This window comes from Zootoca vivipara, chromosome Z1, assembly GCF_965207765.1.
Source record: "Zootoca vivipara chromosome Z1, rZooViv2.hap1.1, whole genome shotgun sequence".
Taxonomy (NCBI): Eukaryota; Metazoa; Chordata; class Lepidosauria; order Squamata; family Lacertidae; genus Zootoca; species Zootoca vivipara.
Window position 1 is genome coordinate 18546215 of NC_142583.1, and position 25110 is coordinate 18571324.

General features: G+C 42.9%; 1 protein-coding gene across 2 annotated transcripts; it reads left to right on the forward strand.

Annotated features, from left to right (window-relative positions):
* The first annotated feature begins 81 nt into the window (after positions 1–81).
* Positions 82–22480, forward strand: ASAH1 (N-acylsphingosine amidohydrolase 1). 2 transcript variants are annotated; one of them, XR_015947346.1, is made up of 15 exons: positions 82–196; positions 7142–7188; positions 7671–7761; positions 8798–8884; positions 10777–10855; positions 11569–11643; positions 11754–11799; positions 13960–14104; positions 15642–15696; positions 16056–16137; positions 17832–17963; positions 18409–18532; positions 19985–20041; positions 20986–21803; positions 21969–22480. XR_015947346.1 is itself a non-coding variant. In XM_035112207.3 (14 exons), the coding sequence occupies exons 1-14, from the start codon at positions 128–130 to the stop codon at positions 21073–21075; spliced, it is 1179 nt and encodes a 392-aa protein (XP_034968098.2). In that variant the 5' UTR covers positions 82–127; the 3' UTR covers positions 21076–22480. The 2 variants fall into 2 exon arrangements, 1 of the variants encoding a protein (XP_034968098.2); XM_035112207.3 differs by having other exon boundaries at positions 20986–22480.
* The last annotated feature ends 2630 nt before the right edge of the window (positions 22481–25110 follow it).

A 25110-nucleotide genomic window follows, 5' to 3' on the forward strand; every position in this document is an offset into this window, starting at 1 on the left:
TGCCCGTGCGGGAGAGGTCATGTGATTCTGGAAGCCCCTCCCCTTTTACTCCTCCTCGGCGCCTCAGAGCGAAGCTTCCACACGGCGGGGAGAAGCTCCGTCTGCTTGCCAAGTCGGGAGCAGAGAGATGCGGGCGCCGGAGATTTTCGTTGTCGTCGCCGCCGTCGTTTTGGGGGCCACGGTGGCCAAGGACCCGGTGAGTTTCTCTTTGCGCTCGCCTCCTCTGCTTTCTCCCACCCCCGGGAAAGCGGCGGAGTTAACAGAGAGAGAGAGACGCGCGCGCACAAAAAACAACAACACCCCCACTACCCCCGCCGGCCAAAAGCGTTCCTGAGCGGGTGCAGAGTGCGCATTTGGTGTTTCTCTCGACGCATCCGCGTAAAGGGCTGCTGCTGCTGCTGGGGAGCAGGCAGACGCTCCCTCTCTTATTTAAAGGATCCCAGGGTGGTTGGAGTCGGAAGGGGACCCCCAGGGTCATCTAGTCAAGCCCCCCGCCATACAGAGATGAATATGCAGCTGCCCCGCACGGGGATCGAGGTTGTCAGCATTGCACTCTCACCCACTGAACCCTCCAGGCTGAAAGGGAAGTTCAGGAAGCAGTTTCTCAGTTTCTATTGCGAACCGCCCTGAGATCTTCTGGTTTGTTTGTTATTTTATTTAGGTTTTCAGATTTTTAAAATTTGCAAACAATTAACAGTCAACATAAAAAGAGAATTCCAAAGAATCTCCTTCCCTCTTTCCCTTTGTGGGTCCTTGTATTAACCTTTTTCCTCCTGCATCTCGTTTATTAATCCAAATCTTTTAAATCTCAAGAATAGCATTATTATTATTATTATTATTATTATTATTATTATTATTATTATTATTATTATATATCCCGCCCATCTGGCTGAGTTTCCCCAGCCACTCTGGGCTGCTTCCAACAAAAGAGTAAAAATACATTAAAACATCAGTTATTAAAAACTTCCCTAAACAGGGCTGCCTTCAGATGTCTTCTAAAAGTCTGATGGGAGGGGGTTCCCAAATTTCACCATTAAACCACAAGTGTCATTCTGATCCTACTAATGATTTTAATTGTTCACAGTGGTTCTTAAGGCAAATTATATATTTTCCCCATTCCTTATTAAAATCCTGCTCTTCCTGTTTCTGATTCTCCTGGTCATTTTTGCCAATTCGGCATAATCCCATCAACTTAATCTGATATTCCTCTATGGTAGCGACTCTGCCTTCTTTCAGTCTCTGGGCTAATAACATCCAAGCAGCTGTAGTCGCAGCCACCCTGTGATCTTCAGGTCGAAGGGCAGTATAGGAAGTTAGCTAAAAGATGATGATAATAAAGCAAGGCAAATGCCGCAACCATATGCTCAGAGGTGTTTATTTTCATTGACTGATTTACAGGCTCGGTCCTGGGAGGGAGGGAGGGAGGACCCAAAGCAATCTGCTTTTTACCATGCTGACAATGAGGAGAGCAGGAATGGCCAAAGGACTTCGCAAGGGATGATCAATCCTATTGGCCTGTATATTTCAGAGGAAGAATAATAGGCAGCCCTATTGTTGTTTCTCTTCACTTTTTGCTGGGGATGCTGAAGTCTTCTTGCTTTGTGCATCTTTCAGGCAGATGCAAGGCTAGTAATGATTTTCCCAGTGGGGAGGAGGGTTTGTGTCAGTTGCCTACATCTTTAGAGGCTCCTATCCTGAGTCAGAATCAGCTGGACTGTGGGTGGGGGTGTGGTTGGATCAACAGTTGGAAGGTCCTGCTGAACAAACAGCATTTGTGTGTGTGTCCGTCCCCGTCCCCCCCACTTGAGCATAGTGCAGTGGCTCTCACTGTTTTCCCTGGGCCATAGTTTCAGAATAAAAATTTCCTTGCGCTGCACCCATTTTTCTAATTTGATACCTTATTGGAAAACACAACTAGCATTGTGCTCAGTATCACTTGCTCTCATTTTAACAAGATATCTCTCCCATATTCTGCTATTTTTTTTAAAAATTGATGCTATGCTACTCTGAAATGTTTGAATGTTTTTTTGAGCGGGTCCTGCCACACTCGCCATTCTCTCCTGCACACCAGTGTGCTGTGCCGCACCCTTTGAGAACCACTGGCATAGCGGTTGTAGGAGTGCTTTACAATTTGAGGCAGTATTTTAGGCAATAGTATCTGGGCTCATGTACAGAACGCATGAAGCAGTGATAAAGGGAGTGGTTTGGAACATGTCAAAAGTCCTTTGTTCTCTCTGGGCCGTTACCACAACTAGGTAAGATTGGGGAGGGAGATGGATTTCTGGTCATGACTTTGGAGCGCTAGTCTTAGAAATTAAACAGTGGCACAGAGATTGACAATTATTATTATCATTATTATTCACTGCTTAGTTGCATTTTTTAAAATACAAATCATCTGCCTATTTCCCAAACTGTTGCAGCGGTATAGGAAACAGGGAGTCATCCATATGATGAAGCAGTCAGCTGTCTGCTTTGCAGGTGACCATAGATGAGATAATTCTCCTTGCATATATATCTGTGATTGCTCAGTTAGTAGAGCATGAGATTCCCCCCCCCCCAAGGTCATGGGTTAGAGCACCATGTTGGGCAAAAAAATCCTGCATTGCAGGGGATTGAACTCTACCTCTGCAATCCCTTTCAATTCTGTGATTCTATCCAAAGTCCTAAGTCGTGAATTGGAGCTTAGTCATGTACATTGCTCAGGCCATACATGGTAGAGGCAGAAGGCCTAAATGTAGATGTTCAGGTAGCTGGAGACCATTTTTGTGAGATCTTGTCATAGGTTGGTATAAAATAAGGTGCCTGCTTTGACGGTGCGGACTCTTGAACAAAACATCTGTACAATATTAGCCAGAAATGTATGTGTGGTTTTAAATGCCTCCCTTCCACTTAATCCTTTGCACCAGCTAAGTTCCAAAGTGGCATATTGCCGTCATGCGTGAAAATACCTTTGCTTTGTCTTTCATGTATACCGGTTGCCAAAGTTAAATGAACTGATCCACTAACGATTTAATGATAATCTTTTTCACTTGATGAGTTTAAAGCCTTGACGCTTACATCAGAGCCTTCTGGACCAAGCAGTGACCCATCTAGTTGAGTTCTCTTCTCACAATAGCCAACCAGTTGTCTCTGGTAAACCTACAACTGTTAATCTCTCCCATCTTATTTTCTACATAGTGCCTTCTTAACATTGCCATTGCTTCTGGAGGTCAAGATAGCCAGGTGACTAGATGACTAAATGGGTCTCTAAGCACCTAATTTTAGCCATTCCCTCTTACAAAATATTCAAGAGCTGTTTGACTAGTGTTGCCTATGATGATCTGTAGCAGCAAAGCTACTGTATTTCCTTGAATTCCTTGGATACTGTTGTAAATGTTTATATTTCCCCATTCTGCTTTATCCAAATACAGAAGCACTTCCCCCCTTTGTTTTTAAACCACATGTTCTTCAAATAGGCTGATCTCTCAGGTCCAATTTGTGAGGAGCTCAGATCTGCTTATGCTGCATCTTGTGACTTGGCAGAGCAATTACCTTCTTGTTTCGTTTAGAGAAACAAATTGCTGAGTGCGGCAGTTCATGGATGTGTAATCTTTTCTTGAAATGTATATTCCTTCCAAACAGACAACATAGATGTTCAAATGTTGACGCTTAGCTATGGCAAAGTGTATTAACAAGTATCACATGACAGTTTATTATCACCAGAGTTGAGTCAGAGGAGCAGCCCTTCTGCTTCAAAAAATTCTTGCACTTTTCTTGCATTTTGAGTCTGTTTTTTTATTTAACACATCTGAATTCTTCCTCTCTTTAATTACAAGATCGGTTGCAACTGATCTTGAGATAAAATATATTTTTGTTTGTACCCAATAGAGGGGCATCTGCAAAGGGGCTGAATCCCACATTTATTGTGCAGTCAAGTTATTTCTAATACATATTGTGAAACCAACTAGTTTTTCCATGTTTGGAGAGCAAGGGAAATCTGCTTGCATCAGTTTCATGTGAATCACAACAGCCCTGCTGGTTCTACCTGCCAAGTGACTATTTCTTATATTAAATAGGCTAAAGATTGAGTGCATGTCAAAGTAAAAATAAAAAATTGTGGATCTGTGATCCCCAGAACAGGTCTTTGAACTTTGCTGCATATGTTTATCTGTCATAAACCCTACTGTGTTGTAAAATAGTGCCTCTGGTGGGATACTTTTAATTACATCCTTGTGTAACCTCATTTAAGGTGTAATATCCCTTATTTTTTTCAGCAGAGTTCTTGACATAGTGGAAATATTACTTTATCGCTAGAGAAACAATTCTCTTCATTTTAAATCCATTGGCAATTGCAAGTTCTGTCTTCTGAAAAACCAAAAATTAGTCCAAACCGCACAGAAGACACGAAGATTCCAAAACGGTTAAATAGATTTGGGGTGAGGGGAAGCAGGGGAAAAGGCAGAGGAGGAGAATTTTGAATTACACTTAAGTAATTCACTAAAAATAGCAAAAAAGAGAGAGTTGCCTTTCTCTTACAACCATTGTATGCACCTATGTACATTAAATAGTTGAGCTGACAGTCTGAGTTAGTTGGATTACCACCCAAAGTGTTGTACGTATAGAGCCGAAAAGCTAAGATGCTCCCTAATTGCAGATGCTCTGTCTGATAAAAGAGGAAAACAAGCAAGTATAAGTGTACAAGTGCAATCCGCCTTTACACAGGTATCTTGTGAAGGAGAATTGTGCATAAAATTGGGTGAGCATCTGGCCCCTCCCCTGTGGTAGCATGAAGTCATTGGGCCGTGTGTTTGGCATGGATATTGAGAGTGGGCACAGAGTTGCAGCCCCGGTCTGTGCATGATAATAGTTACAATTGCTGCAGTATTGACTGATCTGATCAGGAGGGTTGCCTCTCTTTTAAGCACAGGTGTCCTCACACTTAGGTGAGGGTTACGTTCTGGGCCCCCACACGTGTACGAGTGAAATTGCGTAAAGCGGGGAGCACCCTCTGAACACCCTCTGTGCCGCTGCCTCTCTTCAATCCAGAGCAAAAATACTGAACCCCAAAATATCCACAGCTAGAATTGAAGCTCTGGGGCCGGCAGGAGACTGGGGGACATGCTGGGAAATGGATGGTCATTCCCACAACGTGTTGCTTGGGGTATGCTCTTCAGCCCCATGGAGCCTTCAGTGTAGTGTTCCTCAGGATTTCATTCCCCCCATGCTGTTCAACATAGACCTGAAACCACTGGGTGGGGTTATCCAGAATCTTGGAGTACGTTGTCAGCAATATGCCAAAGACACATAGCTCTACTTCTCCTTTACATCTGCAAGTGAGGCAGTGGATGTGCTGGACCAGTGTCTTGCCTCGGTAACGGGCTGGATGAGAGTCAACAACCTGAAACTCAATCCAGATAAGGAACTGTTAGTGAGTGGTTCCCTAGACCAGGTGGGTGGGAGATCCCCTGCTCTTGATGGGGTTACACTTCCTCTGAAGGAGCAAGTTTGTAGCTTGGGGGTCCTCCTGGGTCCTTTGCTGTCGCTCAAGGCTCAGTTGGCCTCAGTGGCCTGGAGTGCCTTCCATCAACTTCAGCTCTCTGCTTAAGTACCTTCTCACTGTGTTTCAATAAGAAGCTTGAAAACTCTTTCTTTTAAATACAATGGAGCTAACCATATTTGACTCTAGGTCAGGGTGGGGAATGTGGTAGCTCTCACCGATGTTGCTGGAGTACAACTTCCATCGTCCCTGGCCAAGGGCTGATGAAAGCTGGAATCCAAATGAGGACCACAGGTTCAAGTTCTTACTCTCATGGGTTGGTTTTTTTTTTATTTAATTGCTTTTCAGCAGGTAAGGACTCTTGGCTACCCGCCATCAGATGGGTCTCTACAGTATCGGACTGTAGTATATCTTGCTTCTCAAGCAACGTAAAAGTTCAGACCCGTAACTAGATCCAAGAAGCAAGCAAATAGCAGAAAGCAAAAGCTTCGTGTGCTAGTTGAAGCTCAAAATGAAAATGTTAGCACTTCCCTACCTGCAGCGTTTGAAATTTGTGCATTTTGCGCCTGGCTATCAGCCACTTGCAACCAAAAAGTTCCTGAAACTGAAAAATATGACATTCAAGTCACCTGCCACAAAAATGACCACTAGGCATTCTCTTTTGGTGACCGTAACCCTAAGGAGCCATTTGACACCTAGCTTATATATTTGAGTTTCTAACACTGTCCACCTGTGTGCTGCTGCTTCTATCACCACAAAACAAAAGCCTCGCACTTGGCTTGGGAAAAGATCCCACTACTATGAATGGAATGCTTTTTCATCTTCTTCGCCTAACCACCACATAGGGCAGTTTTTTGTTGCCAGAGAAGGGAACTTTCTAGGAAGGTAAGGACTAGCAGTTCCCCACTTGTCTCCTTGTTCTGACATGTGTCAAAAAGGAGACGGGAATGCTCAAGCCATAGGCTCCCCGCATGATTCAGAGTTATGCCCAAACCAGCCCACTTTAAACATGCATAGAAAAAGAGTTCCTAGATAGTTGTTTGCATTTTTGAACCCTAAACTTGACACCTGCAAACTGAGAGTTTGGGTATACTGTAAAAAGTATCGTAGTTCAATCCTAGGCAGGGCTCAGTGTGTTTTGTGGGACTTTAGTCTTGGTAAGACTGCATATGACGCGGGTGGCGCTGTGGTCTAAACCACAGAGCCTAGGGCTTGCCGATCAGAAGGTCAGCGGTTTGAATCCCCGCGATGGGGTGAGCTCCCATTGTTCAGTCCCAGCTTCTGCCCACCTAGCAGTTCGAAAGCATGTCAAAATGCAAGTAGATAAATAGGTACCACTCCAGCGGGAAGGTAAACGGCATTTCCGTGCGCTGCTCTGGTTCGCCAGAAGTGGCTTAGTCATGCTAGCCACATGACCCAGAAGCTGTCTGCGGACAAACGTTGGCTCCCTCGGCCTATAGAGCGAGATGAGCACTGCAACCCCAGAGTTGTCCGTGACTGAACCTAACAGTCAGGGGTACTTTTCCCTTTCCCTTTATGACTGCAACTTTAATCCTACGTGGGGGGTTTTGCCTGCAAAAGCTGAGAAGGCAACAAGAAGATTTTTGCATGAAACAATTATAAAAATGTTTGTTCTCAAAAAGGTTTTGTCTTGTTTTTTTGCAGTTTGCTGAAGAATGCAAAACACTAGCATACCCTCCCTCAGGACCAACGTAAGTAACTTATTAAGGACAGTTCAGTAGCTGATAGTTGCTGTTTCCTTGTTTACTTACAAATTTAATTAACATAACATAAACTTTGAACTTAGCGCATTGAGTCGGGATTGTGCTGCTTCTATTACCTTACTATAATCACTGACCAAACATTCAGCTAGAGAATATTGTACCTAGTTTGAGACTGGTGATTTTTGCAGAATGAGGGCACATGAAAAAGAATGGTTAGCTTAAAGAAGATTCCTTAATTGTCTTCAGCGATCGTAAAAGAAGACCACTGCTAGGCATAAATATAAGTAAAATGTGCTTGTGTTAAATGTGCTTGTGTTAAATATTGATGGATGAAAGCTAGGCAATGTAAATATATATTACTGTACTTAGAAAATATTAACCAGAAAAACGCCTGAAGGCAACAGCCGCAAAGTAGTGATTTAAGTGTAGCAACACCTTTCTGCATTTCATGAAAATCGCTCCTTTTTCAGGTACAAAGGAAAGATTCCCACCTACATCATAAATCTTGACTTGCCACCAAGTGAGAGATGGATCCAGGTGGCACGTGACAAAGATGCAGAGGTAGGGAACATGGTGGGGAGGAGGTCAGGATCAGAGCCTTTCTTCTGGGTGCATTTTTAATGAGATGCAGACATTAATTTCTGCTTTCCAGTTTGTCATTGGTATGAGCTTTCGTGTGCATGCACACTTCTTCTTCATTTGAAGAAGTGTGCATGCACACGAAAGCTCATACCAATGACAAACTTAGTTGGTCTCTAAGGTGCTAATGGAAGGATTTTTTTTATTTTGTTTCGACTACAGCAGACCAACACTGCTACCTACCTGTAATTAATTTCTGCTAACATAGATGTACTGCTTAATGAAACAGGCTTAATGCTCCCAAAGCTGGAGGGAAATATTTTAAATTATGTTCAGGAAAAAAATGCTTGAATTCTGCATTGCTTTTTATTTCAAGGCCAAAAATCCTCTGTCAGAATGCCTAGTAAAATGGCTTTAACTGAGGAACAGACACAAGCTGGCATTCAAGTAAATGTACATAGATTGTATGAGCTCTTAGGCTGTGAATTCACTTCCTGTTTTTGTTCTTCTGGGGGTATGGTCATAGGTTCAGTCTTGTGGAATCTTAATAGACACAACTCTCCACTTCTGCTCTCCTGCCTGGCCACATTCCAGTTTGTAAGGGTGGGGTTTTGCCGTTGCAAAGCTCTGAAGGAGACCTTGTCAGAATGCAAAACAGCAGATGCCTCATTGGGATGGGCAAGCAAAAGCAGATTGAGCAATTCATAGAATTAGGGTGTTCCCTCCTCCCTCGGAGCACCCATTGATAGCAGCTGAGACTTGGAACGGTCGCAACATACAGGATAGTCGGGGCTTAACAATGCATGAAATCTGCCTGAAGAAAGAACTCTCTGCCTTTACAAAAGATGTTTCACATTGCATCAGTGAACATAGTTGAAAGTGTCAACTCATCACTACTAAAGACCACTTGTTTCAGATGTGCTTTGGCATATGTGAAAGGGTTATACAGTATGTTTTAAGTGGCTCTTGCATTACCCTAAAAGTGTGTTCACCCGAGCTTTTTCTTAAACTTTTCCAGCTGAAGGATGTCCTTAAGATTATGAAAGAAATTTTAATCACATTCCTTCATAGTGGAAAAATCATAGCATCACTGGAATCTAAATTGGTGAGTACCTTTCCATTTTCTTTAAAAATTTAGGGGAAAGTTGAATCCAGCTTGCTGAACCCGTGTGAGCCACAGCTGCTAATAAGCCAAAGATGGGACAATAAATGCACCAGTTATCAACAGGATCTGCTACTTAATGTGAATTCTGGCAGGAGTCCTTGGCATCATTGCAGGCCCCTTAATGAAGATCTCTTTGGTGTGCCACTGCACTCAGAAAGCCAGTCATGATTTTGAGTTTGTACATTACCGTGCAGAGATTTATCATCGCTCCAGGCTATCTGACTGTTGCTTGGAAGCCAGGATGCTGCCGTATGCAGTTTCAGACTGTCAATTTTTGTCAGGCAGGGGTCTACCCCAGCCCTGCTAGGGAACACCTCAGATTGAATCTAGCATCTTCCCCATGCAAAACATGTGCTTTACCACTGAGCTGCGTGGGGGGAAAAGCAACTAGAAGGGATTCGGAGAGATGCAAGAAGGATGCACGCAGGCAAATCCTGTGATGAGCTAGAAAATGATAGGCTCCCGAGTAACTTAAGGGGGGGGGGTGTCACTATTGTTGGCCCAGATGCAAAGAGGCTTTCAGGTGATCGGGGGCACTGGAATGTTTTTCATATCCATGCAATCTTGTCAGGGTGTTACACGCATGGGGTATACATTTGAAGCAACATTGTGCCTCGTTGAATGTTTGTGGCTTCCCCCAAATAATCCGGGGAACTGGAACTCTGGTATGTTAAGAGTGCTGAGATTTGTTAGAAAACCCAGAATGGGTTTAAAAGTCAGTCCCCTTTCCTGCGGAATTCTGGGAAGTGTAGCACTGCGAGGGGGAAGAGGGGTTCCTTAACAAATTACTCTTCCCAGGATTCTGTGGGGGAGCCCATGACTGTTTAAAGCGATATGATACTGGTTTAAATGTATCATGTAGATGGAAGATTAGACCATTTAAATTAATGGGCCTTCATTAATTTCAGGGGTATACTCCAAGTGAAACACAGTAGAATTGTCTACTAATTTTCTACTAATGTTTCAGAGTGTGTCTTCTTAACGAACTTCTCCAGTGTCCACTTATTTCAGCAGATGTTACTCAGAAATAAAAGGGAGCCTATTTATTCAGTTTACATTTAAACCAGAGTTTGAATTGGAGTTTGTTGCACATTGCTCTGGAAATAGCTACTGCAGGAAGGAAGTGAAATCTGAAAAAAATAGGATGTAACCCAGTAAGGGTTGCAAAAAAATGGTAGAAAGTGAGCTCAGGGACCTTGAAATAAGCTTCCTAACTGGTCTGCGGATTGTGGCTGCAGTCTGTGCAGGAATGAAGAAATAAATTTACAGTAGTTCTGTTTTGAACATCCACCTTCCACAAGATCTTTCTCTTTGCTTTTGGTAGTTATCTGCATGAACCATGGTGTTCAGATTAATGTAAGAAAGCAAGAGGAGAAGGATATTGGAGCTCCAAACCACAGTGCCTTGGACTTTGTTAATGGAAGTCATCCTGCAGTTAAATTCTTGATAAGCAAGTTCTTTTTTCTAAAGGTCTCAACAGTCCACAAAGTCTCAAATGTCTACTGAGGCAACTACAGACCACTTTGCACATTGCTTTTTTTAGTTAAGTGTATACCTAAAAATTGTAGAGTGCAATTGCAGCCAATGTGTGTTGTTCATATGTACCCATCGGGGAGTCACAATTGGCTGTGCTGCCTGTTGATCAGACTGCAATACTGAGTTTGTCCCTTTGTAGTTTGTGAAATGACAGTAATCCTCTGTAAAGGTGCTCTGTTTACACCAAGTGAAATAATTGGGACTGAGAAGGAAATATATGGAGACAGAGAAATTAAAAATAGAAAGTTATTTGCTATGTTTTTCAGGTTTTAATAACTTGTGGCTTTTCCTCTTAGGCTTGGTTAGGTTCCACCCTTCCCCATCCTTTCAATGAAGAGATCAAAGGCATTGCTTCTGCAATTGATGCTCCTTTAGGTAATTTCCATTTTGTTATTACTGTGTCTGGCTCTGAAAGCACACTATTTTATAGGCATAATTTGCTGTAATTGAACATATCAGCCACTGTAGCAATACATGCTGAGCTTCTAATACATTTGTGGAACTGGAGTGCTTAAATGTTTGTAGCAGAGATGAAGAGCAGGTGTCTATTTAAATGTAAAACCTGACCAGGAAGACTAACCGGGTTTTCTGCTGAGTGAAAGTCTGTACCGTAATCTTCTCACATTTAGCATGCCGGGAGCACAATATTTGCATATCTGAACAGATAATAGGATCCTGTAATCTTATTCCTGGATTAAAAATGATTAAGCTATAGATTATGCACCTTATGTATTGCATAATTCAGGAGGGCAAGTCAATTTCATTCCTATATCAATTCAAAAGCTGAAAAGGGGGGCATCTCACAGAGGTACTAAAATAGCATGGGCCAACAAGTTGCCCAGCCTCTTTGCAGGCTTCTAAGCAACTTCTGAAATGGCAACTCTTGTAGATTTCCTGCTCAGTGTCTCTGCCTTGTGGCTTGCAGTCCATAAACATATGAATCAAGCACAGTAAGAAGTGATATTCTGAAGATATTTCCTGTCTCCATTTTCTTTTATGTGTATACTTGGTTTTATCCGTGGTTTTCAATGGTGACTTTGATGAAATGTCTCTCTTTCTCCCTCTTCCCTTCCCATCTTCCAATTTAGGTGACATTGTTCTGTTCAATATCTTCTATGAAGTCTTCACAGTGTGCACTTCAATAGTAGCAGAAGACCCCACAGGTAAATGACTGCTTAGCCAACGACATGTATTTTAAAGATAGTGCTTAAGGTATTTTTTCTTTGACCTTAATTCCATTTCTCTCCACCACCCCCTTTTCCTTTCCAACCAGGAAAGCTGTACCATGCCAGAAATCTTGATTTTGGATTGTTTCTTGGGTATGTATGTACAAGTGAGGTCCAACCTGCTCTGGTGGATCCACAAACTTTCTAAATTGGGGGGTGGGTGGGTTGTGAAATGTTTTTTACCTTACCTTTTTATTGCTTTGAGACTAAGCAATGAAATATTAAATTTTAGTTAATATGTGTGCTGTCATAATTTTCACCATTTACCATAAAAGGGAGAAGCTCTGCGGTTGTCATTTTTAGCACAGTGACTTTTTTTTAATTGATCAAAATAGATTTTTATTAAGAAAGAAGCATAGTGATGTTATTATATATATGACCACACCTTTTGAGAAAAAGTATTTTATCTGACGTCCAAAATCACTAAACCATCTATCCCTCCTAATTCAGCACTTGCCTTATTATCATTAGATTTGGCACAAAACTCCACCCTTCAATAATGCCTCACATACCAACAGTGACTAATCAAAGGCATCTCCCAAAAAGATACCTTTGATGCAATCTGGGCTCCCCTTTTCTCTTTTATTGAAGAACAAGATATTTTAATGTCACTATTTTCACAGAGCTATCTGCAGGGGGGATATATTCACTGAAAAAGTATTGTAACTATATTGTAACTTTTGAATAAATTGTTAAAAAAATAAAAGGCCCATGACTTAGCAGTGTTCCATGAAGACTGTGGGTAGAATCTAATTGGGGTCTTGCTCTCACAGAAGGGCTTTTGATTCAGCAGACGCCTCCAGTTAATAGAAGAGGAATTGAGGTGTTTTTTTTTGCCAACTTCAGCCCCTTGCAGCCCCTTATGCCACCATCAACCCTGTTCCTCCTAATGCCCCAACTGGATTCCATTTTCTGACCATACAGGGTAGCAGTGTGCATTGACCACAAGATTTGGTTCAGATCTAGACTTGTGCAGAAGTTTAATTTGTCTGTTGAGAGGCTACCTGATTTGCTTCATGTCTCCTAGTCCACTCGCCACCTCCCTTGGTGAAATCATTTATTCTGCCAACACTACATCTCATTTCCATCACCGGAGGAGCTTAGACAACAAAATTATATACAGCTTACTTAACAGAAGCGCATTAAGACAATGTAAAATATTGAGCAACCCAAAACAACCACGCCTTTGCTTAGTCCAGGCATAGGCAACCTTGGCTCTCCAGATGTTTTGGTACTACAACTCCCATGATCCCTAGCTAACAGGGCCAGTGGTCAGGGATCATGGGAGTTGTAGTTCCAAAACATCTGGAGAGCCAAGGTTGCCTATGCCTGGCTTAGCCCATGCAAGCTTTCAATGTTTGGGTCATTACCTTAAAAAGGACAAGATAATGCTCCTAGTCCACTTGATTGCCTTCCAAACCCAATCTATTACTGGGAAACAAAAAAAAAGTAGAATGCCCCTCCCCTTTTTTCTGGCACAAGTAGGTAAAGCCTACCACATCGCAAGCCAAAAGCCCCTAGACCAGGGTTTCCCAAACTTGGGTGTCCAGCTGTTTTAGGAGTACAACTCCCATCATCCCTAGCTAGCAGGACCAGTGCTCAGGGATGATGGGAATTGTAGTCCAAAAACAGCTGGAGGCCCAAGTTTGGGGAACCCTGGCCAAGGGGCTTTTGTGCTAGGCATTTTTGGGGTAGGACCCAGCGGAACTCTTCCTCCATGTCCTCTTCGCTCCCTATGCTGATACCTTCCTTATGTTGGGAGACAGAAGCTTCATTTTGGCAAAGCTGCTCCCTGCCCTGAAGCCCTTGTATTGGAGAATGCTGACGCAAGTCCTTCCTTCCCGATTATGAGCCCTGTCTCCCCGCCCCTGGCATTATGGTAAACTTGGGAGGCGCTACTCTCACTTTCGGGTGTTTGCAGCAGTCTTTTGACATCTGGATCGCTGAGGTGCTATGGAGCACTTCATGGGATGGGTCTCTGCTTCAACTTGTGCCGCCCACCGAGGCATTCTGCTTTGCCTCAGGATTTGTCTGAATCTGGTGCTTGTTCCTGTTGTGGAGGGGAGAGAGACAAAACAGATTCTTACGTGCTCGCTTTTCCAAGGAAAGCCGCCCAAATGTTAGCTGTTCATGCATCCAACGTGAAAGATTCAAAAATGAGAAGAGTCCATTTTACATTGCTCTGGATTAGTTGCAATTTGCGTTAAATAGACAGTTATTGCTTATGTTTAAGTAGTGTTGCTTTTCCTGCAGGTGGGACGTGAATGCTAGTTCTTGGAGGACAACGCAGAAGCTCAAGCCGCTCATGGTGTCGCTGGATTTTCAAAGAAACAATAAAACAGTGTTCAGGTCTGCAAATTTTGCAGGCTACGTGGGAATGGTTTCTGGAGTGAGGCCAGTGAGTATTCCTTTATTTGGACAACACTAGGTGCATCCTGATGTAACTGTAAACCATAGCTTGCCATTATGAGTATGAACAGGCCTGAGACTCAGGCTTGCCTGCTTCATCATCCCCTTCGCTTAGGAGCAAGCAGGTGACTTCAGAGGCTCCTACTGCTGGTGGCATCCGCCCTTAATTTTCCATTGCATCTGATGTTGCAAACTTAGCTGAAAACAAAGCCAGGCATATTAGTGCCTTGTAGAGAAAACAGCAGAGTCTTGAAGCACCTTAAATGCATAATGGTTTATTTTACGTTTGATGAAGCCTTGGGAGAGTGGAGTTCACTGTGCGCATGATGTGTATTTTGGCAAACATCTATCTGAGCTTATGATGCTTGTGTGCTGCTAGCACAGATATGTTCCTTGCTGCTACATCACTTAAAAGCTCCCCCAGTCCACATGCACACCTTGGCTTGCCCTGAGCTCAAATGCTGGCCTCAATCTAAACTTCATGCCCTGAGCTTTGAGAGTTAGCTGTAAAAATGTCCCGCTTTCTGATTATTCCGGCCACAGGTGTGGCTTGTGGATGCAGGTATTTCCTCACTGAACTGGGAACCCCATAATCATTCTGGAGAGGCACTTGTGGGTCTGACCATTTTGAGGGTGAAATGTACACATCTCCCATTTTCTATCAATCAGGATATGCTAGTTTACATGTGTACCAACTCTCAGATTAGCTCCTAAGGAGCTAGGGCCGCAACAGTTTTGTTACCCCATGAATGGGCCATAAAGTCCAAGTGTCTCTGCTCCTCTCCATCTTGTCAAAATTCTCTCTGAGCCACAGGCATGGGTATGCATAGTGATGTTAAATTCTCGAGAATAATCTTTTGGAGAATATTCTCGATTAATGAGAATATTAGAGAATTTTAATTTGAAATGAAAATATACAGTGAAATTTACACAGTGAAAATATATAAGCACGAGCCTACTTGTCACTTGCAAGTATCAAATTAAAAAGTAAAACTATATGCATACATATGAAAAAGAAGCCATTAACATTAAATATATTATCATTATATGATAATATATTTCAGTATGTCAATCTCTGGTAAATGGCACCTTGTACCATTTCTGTAGCTCACATTTCAGAACTTGTCAGTGGTGAATGACACAATGCCCAGTAATGTAACTGGATCAAAAAAATCATTATTCATTTCTTACACTGGCAAACATCACAGCTTGACTTATTATTTACTAGATTTTTAATGTGGGTTATAAAACTGGTTCTTACATTAGAATTTACAGTTTGTGGAGAATATTCTCCGGAGAATTTTCTAGCAGAGAATATTCTCACCTCACATCACTAGGTATGCATGTACAAAGAGGAAGAGCATTTGTAAAACATGGGGGCCCAGAGACTATATAATACAATGGATAGCAGTGTTCTGTCGCTCACATTGACCTTCTTAAAGCACTACAGAATTAGCTTAACTTTGTATCTGTTTTCTAACTGCTGGGTATTAATAAACTCTGTTAACTGACTTTTTGTGTTTTAGGGCATTTTTACTCTAACTATGAATGAGCGGTTCAGTCTTGATGGAGGTTACATTGGTGAGTATGTTTAATGCTCTGTTCCTGTAACTTTGGGGTTTTTTTTAGCTTTAATAAAATGGGGAAATTTTAATAGTGTTATACCCCACCGCACCCAAATCATTGGAGGTCCTAGTTTCACAAGATGCAGGGGGGAAAGTGGAGAAAGCAGTGTGATGCATGTTGTAAGAAACTATATGAGAAGCTGTGTGGCATGAAGCAATAGCAGGGCACGCCCAACCATTGACCAAGAAGCAAGCCACATGGAAATGGATTGGATGACTCTCAGCTCGGTTGAATTAAGACTGAAAGATGAGATGCTTAAACAATGCTAAGGCTTTGTATGGTCTAAAAGCTCTTTGAATTTGTGTTTCTTGCAGGAGTCTTTGAGTGGCTCCTTGGCCAGAGAAACGGTTGGTGGATGAGCTTTCTCACCAGATCTGTGTTGGAAAACAGCACAAGGTAACAGTCAAATTGTGAAGTGGTTTATCTGCCAAGCCAGGGAAATTAAGAATAATCCCAATCTCATTTTATAATGTCTCTTGGTTTTAAGTCTGTTCTTTCTCGTCTTGACTGCCGCCATCTTGGTTCCATGGAAATATTACATTGTGCGATACTAAGGAAAACTTGTTTAACGTTCACACCCGCCTGGTACCATCCGTGGATCAACAGGGTGCTGTGAAGTGGGGTTGTGTGATTCACTTTCTACCATTCCTCCTCTACTCAAGTGGCTCCCGCCTCTGACATGGGAGGAGCCTTGAGGTTGGGTATGGAGTGGGAGGTATCACTCCTCCTGGAGAGAGGCAAGAACAATGGGAAATTCAGAAGCAGCTGGAACAATGTTCTGATGGGGTGCAGGGACTGCTTTTGCCCTTCGGTACAAGCTGCTGCAGCAGAGCAGCACCCGAGGAACTGGCATGATTTAGGAAGACACTACTATTTTGAACTCATGCTCCCCCCACTAACTTGTCAGCAGAGAACCGGAGGCAATGCTTCACCCTTCAAATGCATCATGTGTACCTCGATAGAGGAAGTGCTTAGCGACTTCTTGCCTGCCTCGAGGCTTACGGGAGCAATGGGATGAGACTCCTTTTTTCCTGTATTTAAATTTTTATTGGTTTTATAAACTTAACATAAAAACACTTTTCTTAACAATTCGACTACCCGTCCTTATGTTCATTATGTCCCCCCACCCACCCACAATTACCTGCTGCCTTATAGACAATACAGTGGTACCTCTGGTTAAGAACTTAATTCGTTCCGGAGGTCCGTTCTTAACCTGAAACTGTTCTTAACCTAAAGCACCACTTTAGCTAATGGGGCCTTCTGCTGCTGCTGTGCCGCCGGAGCACAATTTCTGTTCTCATCCTGAAGCAAAGTTCTTAACCTGAGGTACTATTTCTGGGTTAGCAGAGTCTGTAACCTGAAGCGTTAGTAACCTGAAGCGTTTGTAACCCAAGGTACCACTGTACTTATTCTGCTGTTCATTTCTTTATTTACAGCATTCTTACTGTCCTCCCGTTGCATATACTTGAAGGCCTGCTCGCAATTTCATTTGACTAGAATGTTTTGTTTTTTTTAATAGCCTGAAAGGAAATTCCATTCTTCTTCCATATGCTTTTCTTCCTTTCACTCTCATATTTTCGCCGTCAATCTCACTGTGTCCACATCATACTCCATTAACTTTGAAATTCATTCCTCTTTTGTTGGAACCTTGCCTTCTTTCCATTTCTGCACATGCAGAACTTGGGCTGCTGTGGTCACATACATAAATAATTTGACCATCTTTTGTGGGGGACTTCTAATCCTATTATTCCTAATAAGAATGCTTCAGGCTTTTTTTGGAAGAACGTTTTTAAACATATTTTTCCATTATGCATCATTAGCCAGAAGCCTGTTGCTTGTTGATAGGTCCATCACGTATGAGTCTCATCTCCTTTTTTCTCTGCCTCTTGATTCTCCCACCTACCCACTCTTAAACAAGGTCTTCGTCCCTTTGCTCTCTTACACAAATCCCCCACAATACCCTTCCACACTAGGCAGTGGCTGCTTTACATGAGAGTATTTTGAAAGGCTGTGGCCTTCCAGCTTCACAATTTCCATGCAATACCTGGTTAACGCGCCTGTCTCATTGCTGTTTCTGTTATTGCATGTAGTTACGAAGATGCAAAGGACAGACTGGCTCATTCAAAGCTGCTGGCTCCAGCTTACTTCATACTAGGGGGAAACAAATCCGGCGAGGGATGTGTCATTACACGTTCCCGTGTTGCAGCCTTGGATATCTGGGAGTAAGTATGCCTGTGGTAAAAGGATTTAAGCAGATCTGTTGCCTGTAAGAGATTTTGCTACAGCTGCTAAACCGGCTGGCTCTTGTTAATGCATTATTGAGGATTCGGTCTCTCTGCAGTGTCTCTTCCTTGTGTACATTCCCCCATGCTTTTATAGTTTTGAATTGGTATCCTCCTCGTTTTCAGTAAAAAATCCACCATGGCTTCTGGCTTTACCATTCACATTGGTGACATGAGACCAGTTTTGGGGTACTCTGCTTTAAGCAACTTGAACTCTGGGGGTAACATTGAAGAACATAAGAGCCTGGTGGATCAGGTCAGTGGCTCATCTGGGGCTTCCTTTTAGGTATTCTGAGCCTTCCAACAGAAATTATTTAGAAGTAAAAATCATTTAAGGTGCATCGTTGACAGAAAATAGGCGTTGATGTTTCCTACTTCTTTCAAGCTTGGACACAAAAAATGGCGTCTGGTATGTAGTGGAAACCAATTATGACCGCTGGAAGCCTCCACTTGTTCTGGATGACCGGAGAAGCCCTGCAAGGAGCTGTTTGAACCGAACAAGGCAAGAGGTAGGTCTAAAGAGTGGTGTCCAAACTTTTTGCAAAGAGGGCCAGATTTGATGAAGTGAAGGGCCGACCAAAGGGCCAACCAAAGTTGTTGACCCCTTTTTTTAGGATTGAAGTTGTTGACCTTTTTGGGGGGGTTTTACCAAAGCAAATAAACTGCCACAGGGGCCAGGTTAAACAGACCGGCAGGCTGGATTAGGCCCCCGAAAGGGACTTTGGACATGCCTGATCTGAGACATGCAAAATATATTAAAACAATGTTGTAACCCAAAGGCCTATTATATGTGATGAAACCCGACCATGCTTAATGTTTGACATCGTACTATTTTTTTATATTTTGCTGGAAGCCACCGAGAGTGGCTGGGGAAATGCAACCAGATGGGATGGGTATAAATAATAAAAAAATTATTAATATATTTTAATTAAATTGACATTCCATACATGCAGCTGGGCTCCATACGTCAGTTCAGCACCACTGTTTCAAAATAAAACGGATAGGACCACAACATGGGGCAGGCATGCCCCACATCAGCCCCACCCCCCTTTTAGAGGAAAAGGTACCACAGCACTCACAAAGGAAAGCTTTGCACCTCTCCTCCGTTTAGAACAGTGGGCATATTTGTGGGCACGTTTAAAGGAACTTGTTCCACATAGGAGAAGCTGAGCAGGAGCAAACACTCTCTCATGTACTGTAGATTCTCAATGAGATGTTTACTGAGACCTTTCACAGACACCTAGGAAGCAGTGGTGAGAACCGTACAAGCCCACAAGCATCAACTTGACAATTCCGTGTACTGTATGTTGTACTAAATAATAACAATAATAATAACAATAATAATAAATTCCTTCCCTATTCAAGGATAAGTCAGTGGAGCTTGAATCTGAGCAGAACTGCACAAGATTGTAAATACTAACTGGAGGCAAAATTTGAAGCTAGTTACGCAGTGGAACCTCGGTTTTTGAACATAATCTGTCCTAGAAGTCCATTCAACTTCCAAGAATCATTCAAAAACCGAAAATTAAAGGGCTGTCGGCAAAGTGAATGGTGGAAATGGAAAAACGCACCGCAGAAGCTGTTTGACTTCCAAAAATCGTTTGAAAACGGAAGCATTCACTTCCAGGTTGCTGGTGTTCAGGTTCCAAATTGTTCGGCTTCTGAAGCGTTCGACAACCGAGGTTCCACTGTAATCCAGTTGTTGTTGTTGTTTTGTCTGCACCCTCTGCTGGTACATGACCCCACCCCCAGCAGCAGATGGCCTCCAGGGGAATGCAACACTTCAGAAAAATGGTTTCCCACCCCTGCTCTATAGAGGGAGTTGACCTTTGGCTTCACTGCTGCTTAGCAGATGTCGGATGTTGAAATTTGGTAAAGAAACTGCTTAAGTTGATGCTTTGTTTTGGCTCGATTCTGCAGGTGACTTAAATCTTTGTTCTCTCTATTTCCCCCCCCCCCAGAACATCTCATTGCCAGCTCTGTACAACATTCTCTCCACGAAGCCCGTTCTCAATAAGGTAACTCGTCCTCACTCTTCCTTGTCTAGCATGTTGTTGCCTTATTCAGGTCTTGGTAGGCGAAAGGGGAGAAGACATTCTATTGCTGCTCTTAAGACAGGTGGTTCCTACACAAGATTATTTCTGCCTCCAAGGGGTTTAAAGAATATTCTTTCTACTCCTTAGATCCCAGAGTTGGGGATGAAAACTAAGTCACAAGACAATCTAAGCTGTGCACATGCGTGGAAACACACACGAGATAGAGGGCATTTAAGATTATTTATTTATTATTATTTATTGAATTTATATACTGCCTTATACCCAGAGGCCTCAGGGCAGTTCACAGAATAAAATCAAAATATAAAACCACAGAAGACAATCAAAATAAAAACAACCCAATAGCCCCCCACCCCAAAAACCCACATTTTAAAAGGCATGCTGGCAATTTTTTGGGTAGTTGGTCTGTTAATTCTCTTAGATTTCCAGATATTAGCAGCACTGATTCTGCTTGGTGTGGAGTCCCTTCCCCCTCCCCCCGGCATCTGTAAATCATTGTTGCATTGCATGCAAGGCTTTTATATTTTGTCTAAGACAGTTTTCCACCCTTGTCGATATAAAACACTTTCTTTAGAAAAGCAATCTGCTTCATGGTAGAGTCGTACCTTAGAAGTCGAACGGAATCCATTCTGGAAATCCGTTCGACTTCCAAAACGTTTAGAAACCAAACCACAGCTTCTGATTGGCTGCAGGAAGCTTCTGCAGCCAATCAGAAGCTGTGTTGGACATTCAGCTTCCAAAAATAGTTCACAAACCGGAACAGTCACTTCCGGGTTTGCAGCTATCGGGAGCCAAAACGTTCAAGAACTAAGCTGTTTGAAAACCAAGGTATGACTGTATTGATTTATTCTCCTGTTTTTGGTTCAGACTCATTAAAGTCGTGAAAACTTTGCTTCCCCCCCCTTTAGCTGACTGTGTCTACAACGCTGCTCGAGGTTTCTGAAGGCCGTATGGAGACTTACCTGAGGGAGTGTCCGGACCCCTGTAGCCCCTGGTGAGGACTCAGGTGGCTTATGAAATGGATGCTGTCCAGGCAGGAAAAGACAGAGGCTGTACTTCATCCAAGACTCCCCTTCACTTGCAGCGTGTCTTATGAGATGATGACTTTCTAAGCCTGACATGCAATGGTTTGCCAGTGTAAACCATACCCCTTGCATTTAACATACTGTTAAGATGCACTTCCTATGAATTGAAACTTAAACTGGGGGCTTTTTGGATCCCTATTTCCTTACACGCTGCTTCAACCAGTCAATGTTTAGGAAATGTCTTCCAGTGCAATCCCTGGGCATGATTCCCTCCGAAGTTTAGTCTCTCAGGCTTGGTCCCGGAGATCTGGGGTGCATTGAGTTGGCATTGTACAAACCCCCTTCAGGTGGAGGGTTGCTGTCAGTCTTTTAAAAGAAAGCCTTGCGATCCGACTGCCAGCTGCCACGGCGCCACAGTGCATTTCCCCAGTTCTGAAGAAATGCTGTGGGGCTCTTGGCTCCCCAGTTCCATCTCTTCCAAACTGGGAGCAGGGGTCATTTCTGACAGCATAGCAATCTCCTCCAGCCTTTGAGGGCTATCTTGGCTCCTTCCTGTGGGGATTTCTCCCCTCCCCTTTTGTTAAAGAGCTGGGAGGGAGAGCAGTGCTAACCTTACAACACTCTTCCCTTAAGTTAACAAACAGATGGCCAGGCTGCCTCTTCTGTGCTTTTAAAGAGCGAGGTGGTAGCATTAGCGACAGGTTTAAGCATATTCCTTCAGTAGCACCTTAAAGACCAACTAAGTTTTTATAAGCACACGAAAGCTCATACCAAAATAAAAACTTAGTTGGTCTTTAAGGTGCTTCTGAAGGAATTTTTTTATTTTGTTTCGACTCAAACCAACACGGCTACGTACCTGTAACTAGGTTTAAGCATGGGAGACTTCTTAGCTGGGCTAATACGAATTGCGCTGCTTTCAGTGCAAGCAGGCAAGTTTCAAATTGCTGCTTTTTAATGAGAATAATTGGCTAACCTGGGGCATGAGCAGTGGTTTGGGGCAGGGCTGCTTTTTTTTTTCTGGAACTCGGTTCTGGGAGAACAAGGGAGGTTGTTCATGGTGAGTTCCGAAACCCCTTTTTCTAGAAAAATGGCACTGGTTTTGGGTATTCCTGGCTATGGCAAAATGGGTCCATCCCTGCCTGCCTGCCTGCCTCTTCCTTTGCCCTGTGCCGCTCTCTGCTCCCCCAGTTCAGACATTAGAGGCGGTTTCTTTGTATACACTTTCTAAAAGGTTTAGGCACTGGAATAAAAATTCTTCCCTTTTCCTACTAACCTAATGCAGCTACGAATGTTTCCATACTGCTAGTCAGTACAAAGAATGTACTTTTAATATATTCTGGATCGCTTTACAATTAAAGAAATTGTGGGAGAAATGGTCCATGTTGCTTTGTCTGACTTCTTTGGGAAAGCAAAGCAAGGATTGAGCTTAACTGTATTGCGGCTTCTGCAAAGCCAGTCCCTTTTCTCTCAGGGCTTGGCAGCGTTCTGCAGAGGCGGCTAATCCTAAACCCCACAAACTGGCCATGCAATTTGTCTGTTGATTCAAAAGACCTTCTGGTGATTTGATACGCATCTCGAGGGCTGTGTTACACCTAAGCGCAAATTCCCCTTAGGGAGGAATGGTGGTTTGGAAAGGGTGTTTCTGAATGCCTGGTTAACATGCTCTGAGTAAGTAGGAGAGGAAAGTTCCAAAGAAGAAAGTGGCCCTGCGCCTACATCTGAATATTACGTTGGTGTATTAAAGCATTAATGCAGATCTGCCCCTCCCTCTCCGACCAGCTGTCCGTCCCCCACACAGTTGGAGTTCCTAGCTGAAAAAGACCCAAGTTTACTGTACGTATAAGGAATGCCTTGCCGGTTTTTACACAGTATGTGACTTCTAAATGAAAATATTGTTTAAAGTATCTATGCGGTCTGGAAGATCTCAGCTGAACTTATTTATGCTGGCCAACTATATAAAAATAAAGATAGTTCTATATATAAAGATAGTTGGCAAGCACAAATAAGTCCAGCTGAGATCTTTCAGATTTGCATAGATATATCGCTTTTAAGCATTAAAACATAGGTGCCGGTGCAAGATTTTGATACGCAGGGAAGCTGGAAAGTTGAGTTTGGGAATATAAAATTGGGAATATAAAAACTGAATGTTTCCCAACTGAATGAACCAAATCCTTTAATCGTCACAAAATCAACATTTTGGCTACAAAGGTTATGGTGGTGGCCACGGTATAGGACTTCCATCTTTCCTCTTTTTCTGCCCCAATCGTCCACACTGATGCCTGTTTCTTAAAACAAAAACCCATGGCTATGACTTACTGCTGTTGCAAGATGGACTGTGTGCTACGCTCATCACGTAAAAAGCTAGGCTGGGATTCCTTAGACTTCCCTCCTGGAAGAAAATGGGAGATGCTTGACTAGCAGAAGTAAGATGGATGTTCTTCCTTTGGTTTTACATTGCTCACTTCCTGTTTGAGGAGACAGCGGAGTAATTCTTTGCTGCCTTCTCTGCTGCTTCACTATGTGACTTAAGCCTTCAATAGGTACAGGAGTAAGATCCCCCATCAGCTTTACTCAGGAACACTTGTGTCAATAATGATCCTCATCTCCCTATTGCACTGCAAGGCCGCAGGATCGCCGACTTCCTGCCACTTTCCTTTCAGTTCTGAGCAAAAGCAAAGACTTGATGCAAAATGTGTCAGCTGTTTTCACACCAAGGAAACATGAGTTAACACTTGGATGATGATGATGATGATAATAATAATAATAATAATATTTATACTGCAATGCACTCGTAAGTGGGGCTTCTCTTGCACCTCACCTGGAAACTGCAGTTAGTTCAGAATGCTGCAGCAGGGTTTCTGACAGGAGCGAGACCCTGTTAGCATATCAAACCTCTGGTCCCAGATCTGTCCTCGTCCGTTTGTTACCAGGCTATGTTCAAGGTTATATATTGGTATATAAAGCCCATATGTGCCCACTGGGCCACTTGGATCTGCAGAATGATTGGGCACCATTACGGGTTGCCTCCCAGTAACTGGTCCGCAGTTGTAAGAAAATAATTGTTTAGTGTGGCAGCAACTTTGGAACTCCCTGCCAATTGACATCAGGCAGGTGCCTTTACCAAACTCTCTTGGGTGCCTGCTTAAAACATTTTTCTTTAGGCAAGCCTGTTCAGATATGTAAATGTTGACAAGCTTTAATTTTTTTTAAAATAAAATCTGTAAAAGTTTTTAATGGTTAACTTTTTAATACTGTTAATATTTCATGTAAACGGCTTAGAGGTTTTACTACTATCAAGGATTATATAAACTTTGCGGGTGCTATTTATTTAATTTATTTAGCGATCTTGTATCTCCCACCACCACCAACACTCCATGAAGACTAGAGGCCTGCCTTCAACCAGGCTATTCCACTTTTCAGGTTCCACATTGCCAGAGCCAGCTCAACTAGTTTCACTTGCTGAAACTAGAATGTCTTGCAGCTGCACCTCTATTAACAATGGGGTGCAAAACTGAGACTCGTTCTATGACCTAGTTAAATACCACCCTTTTACTAAAGTGGCTTGTTAAATCCTGTCTAAACAAGTCTAAACAAAGCAATTCATAACACCAATTTTAAGGAGGAAATATTACAGTGGATCAATAACAGATTGGATTGTAATCTGACATAAATGCTGCTATGGGTGTGTATTTGGGGTGGAGTCCCACATTGCTAAATAGGGGTTTATGCTCATACACAGGCTCGCTGCTCTGGTCACCACTAGATAAACAGGGTGTAGAAGCAATCTGGTGTCTTGTGTGTCAATTAATTAGCAAGTAGATCTGTGCAATAAATTGCACAGCTCATCATTAGGTTATGCTTTGGCAAGACAGATTGTTTCTAGAACTTTTTACGTCTTGGCCACTTTACAGCAGGGCATTATGCTCAAGCCCAATGATTTCAACAGATGTGGCTGCTGTCTAGTCCTGCAGGGCAAATCTCTTCCACGCAGCTATTGGGCCATAGCCA

What these genes read in the sequence shown, in the direction of transcription:
- ASAH1 (XM_035112207.3), top strand. Translation starts at nt 128, where the DNA reads ATGCGGGCGCCGGAGATTTTCGTTGTCGTCGCCGCCGTCGTTTTGGGG. An exon ending in AGTAGCAGAAGACCCCACAG is followed by an intron (nt 11,644 to 11,753) that starts GTAAATGACTGC and finishes CTTTCCAACCAG; the next exon opens with GAAAGCTGTACCATGCCAGA. An exon ending in TCTTGATGGAGGTTACATTG is followed by an intron (nt 15,697 to 16,055) that starts GTGAGTATGTTT and finishes TGTTTCTTGCAG; the next exon opens with GAGTCTTTGAGTGGCTCCTT.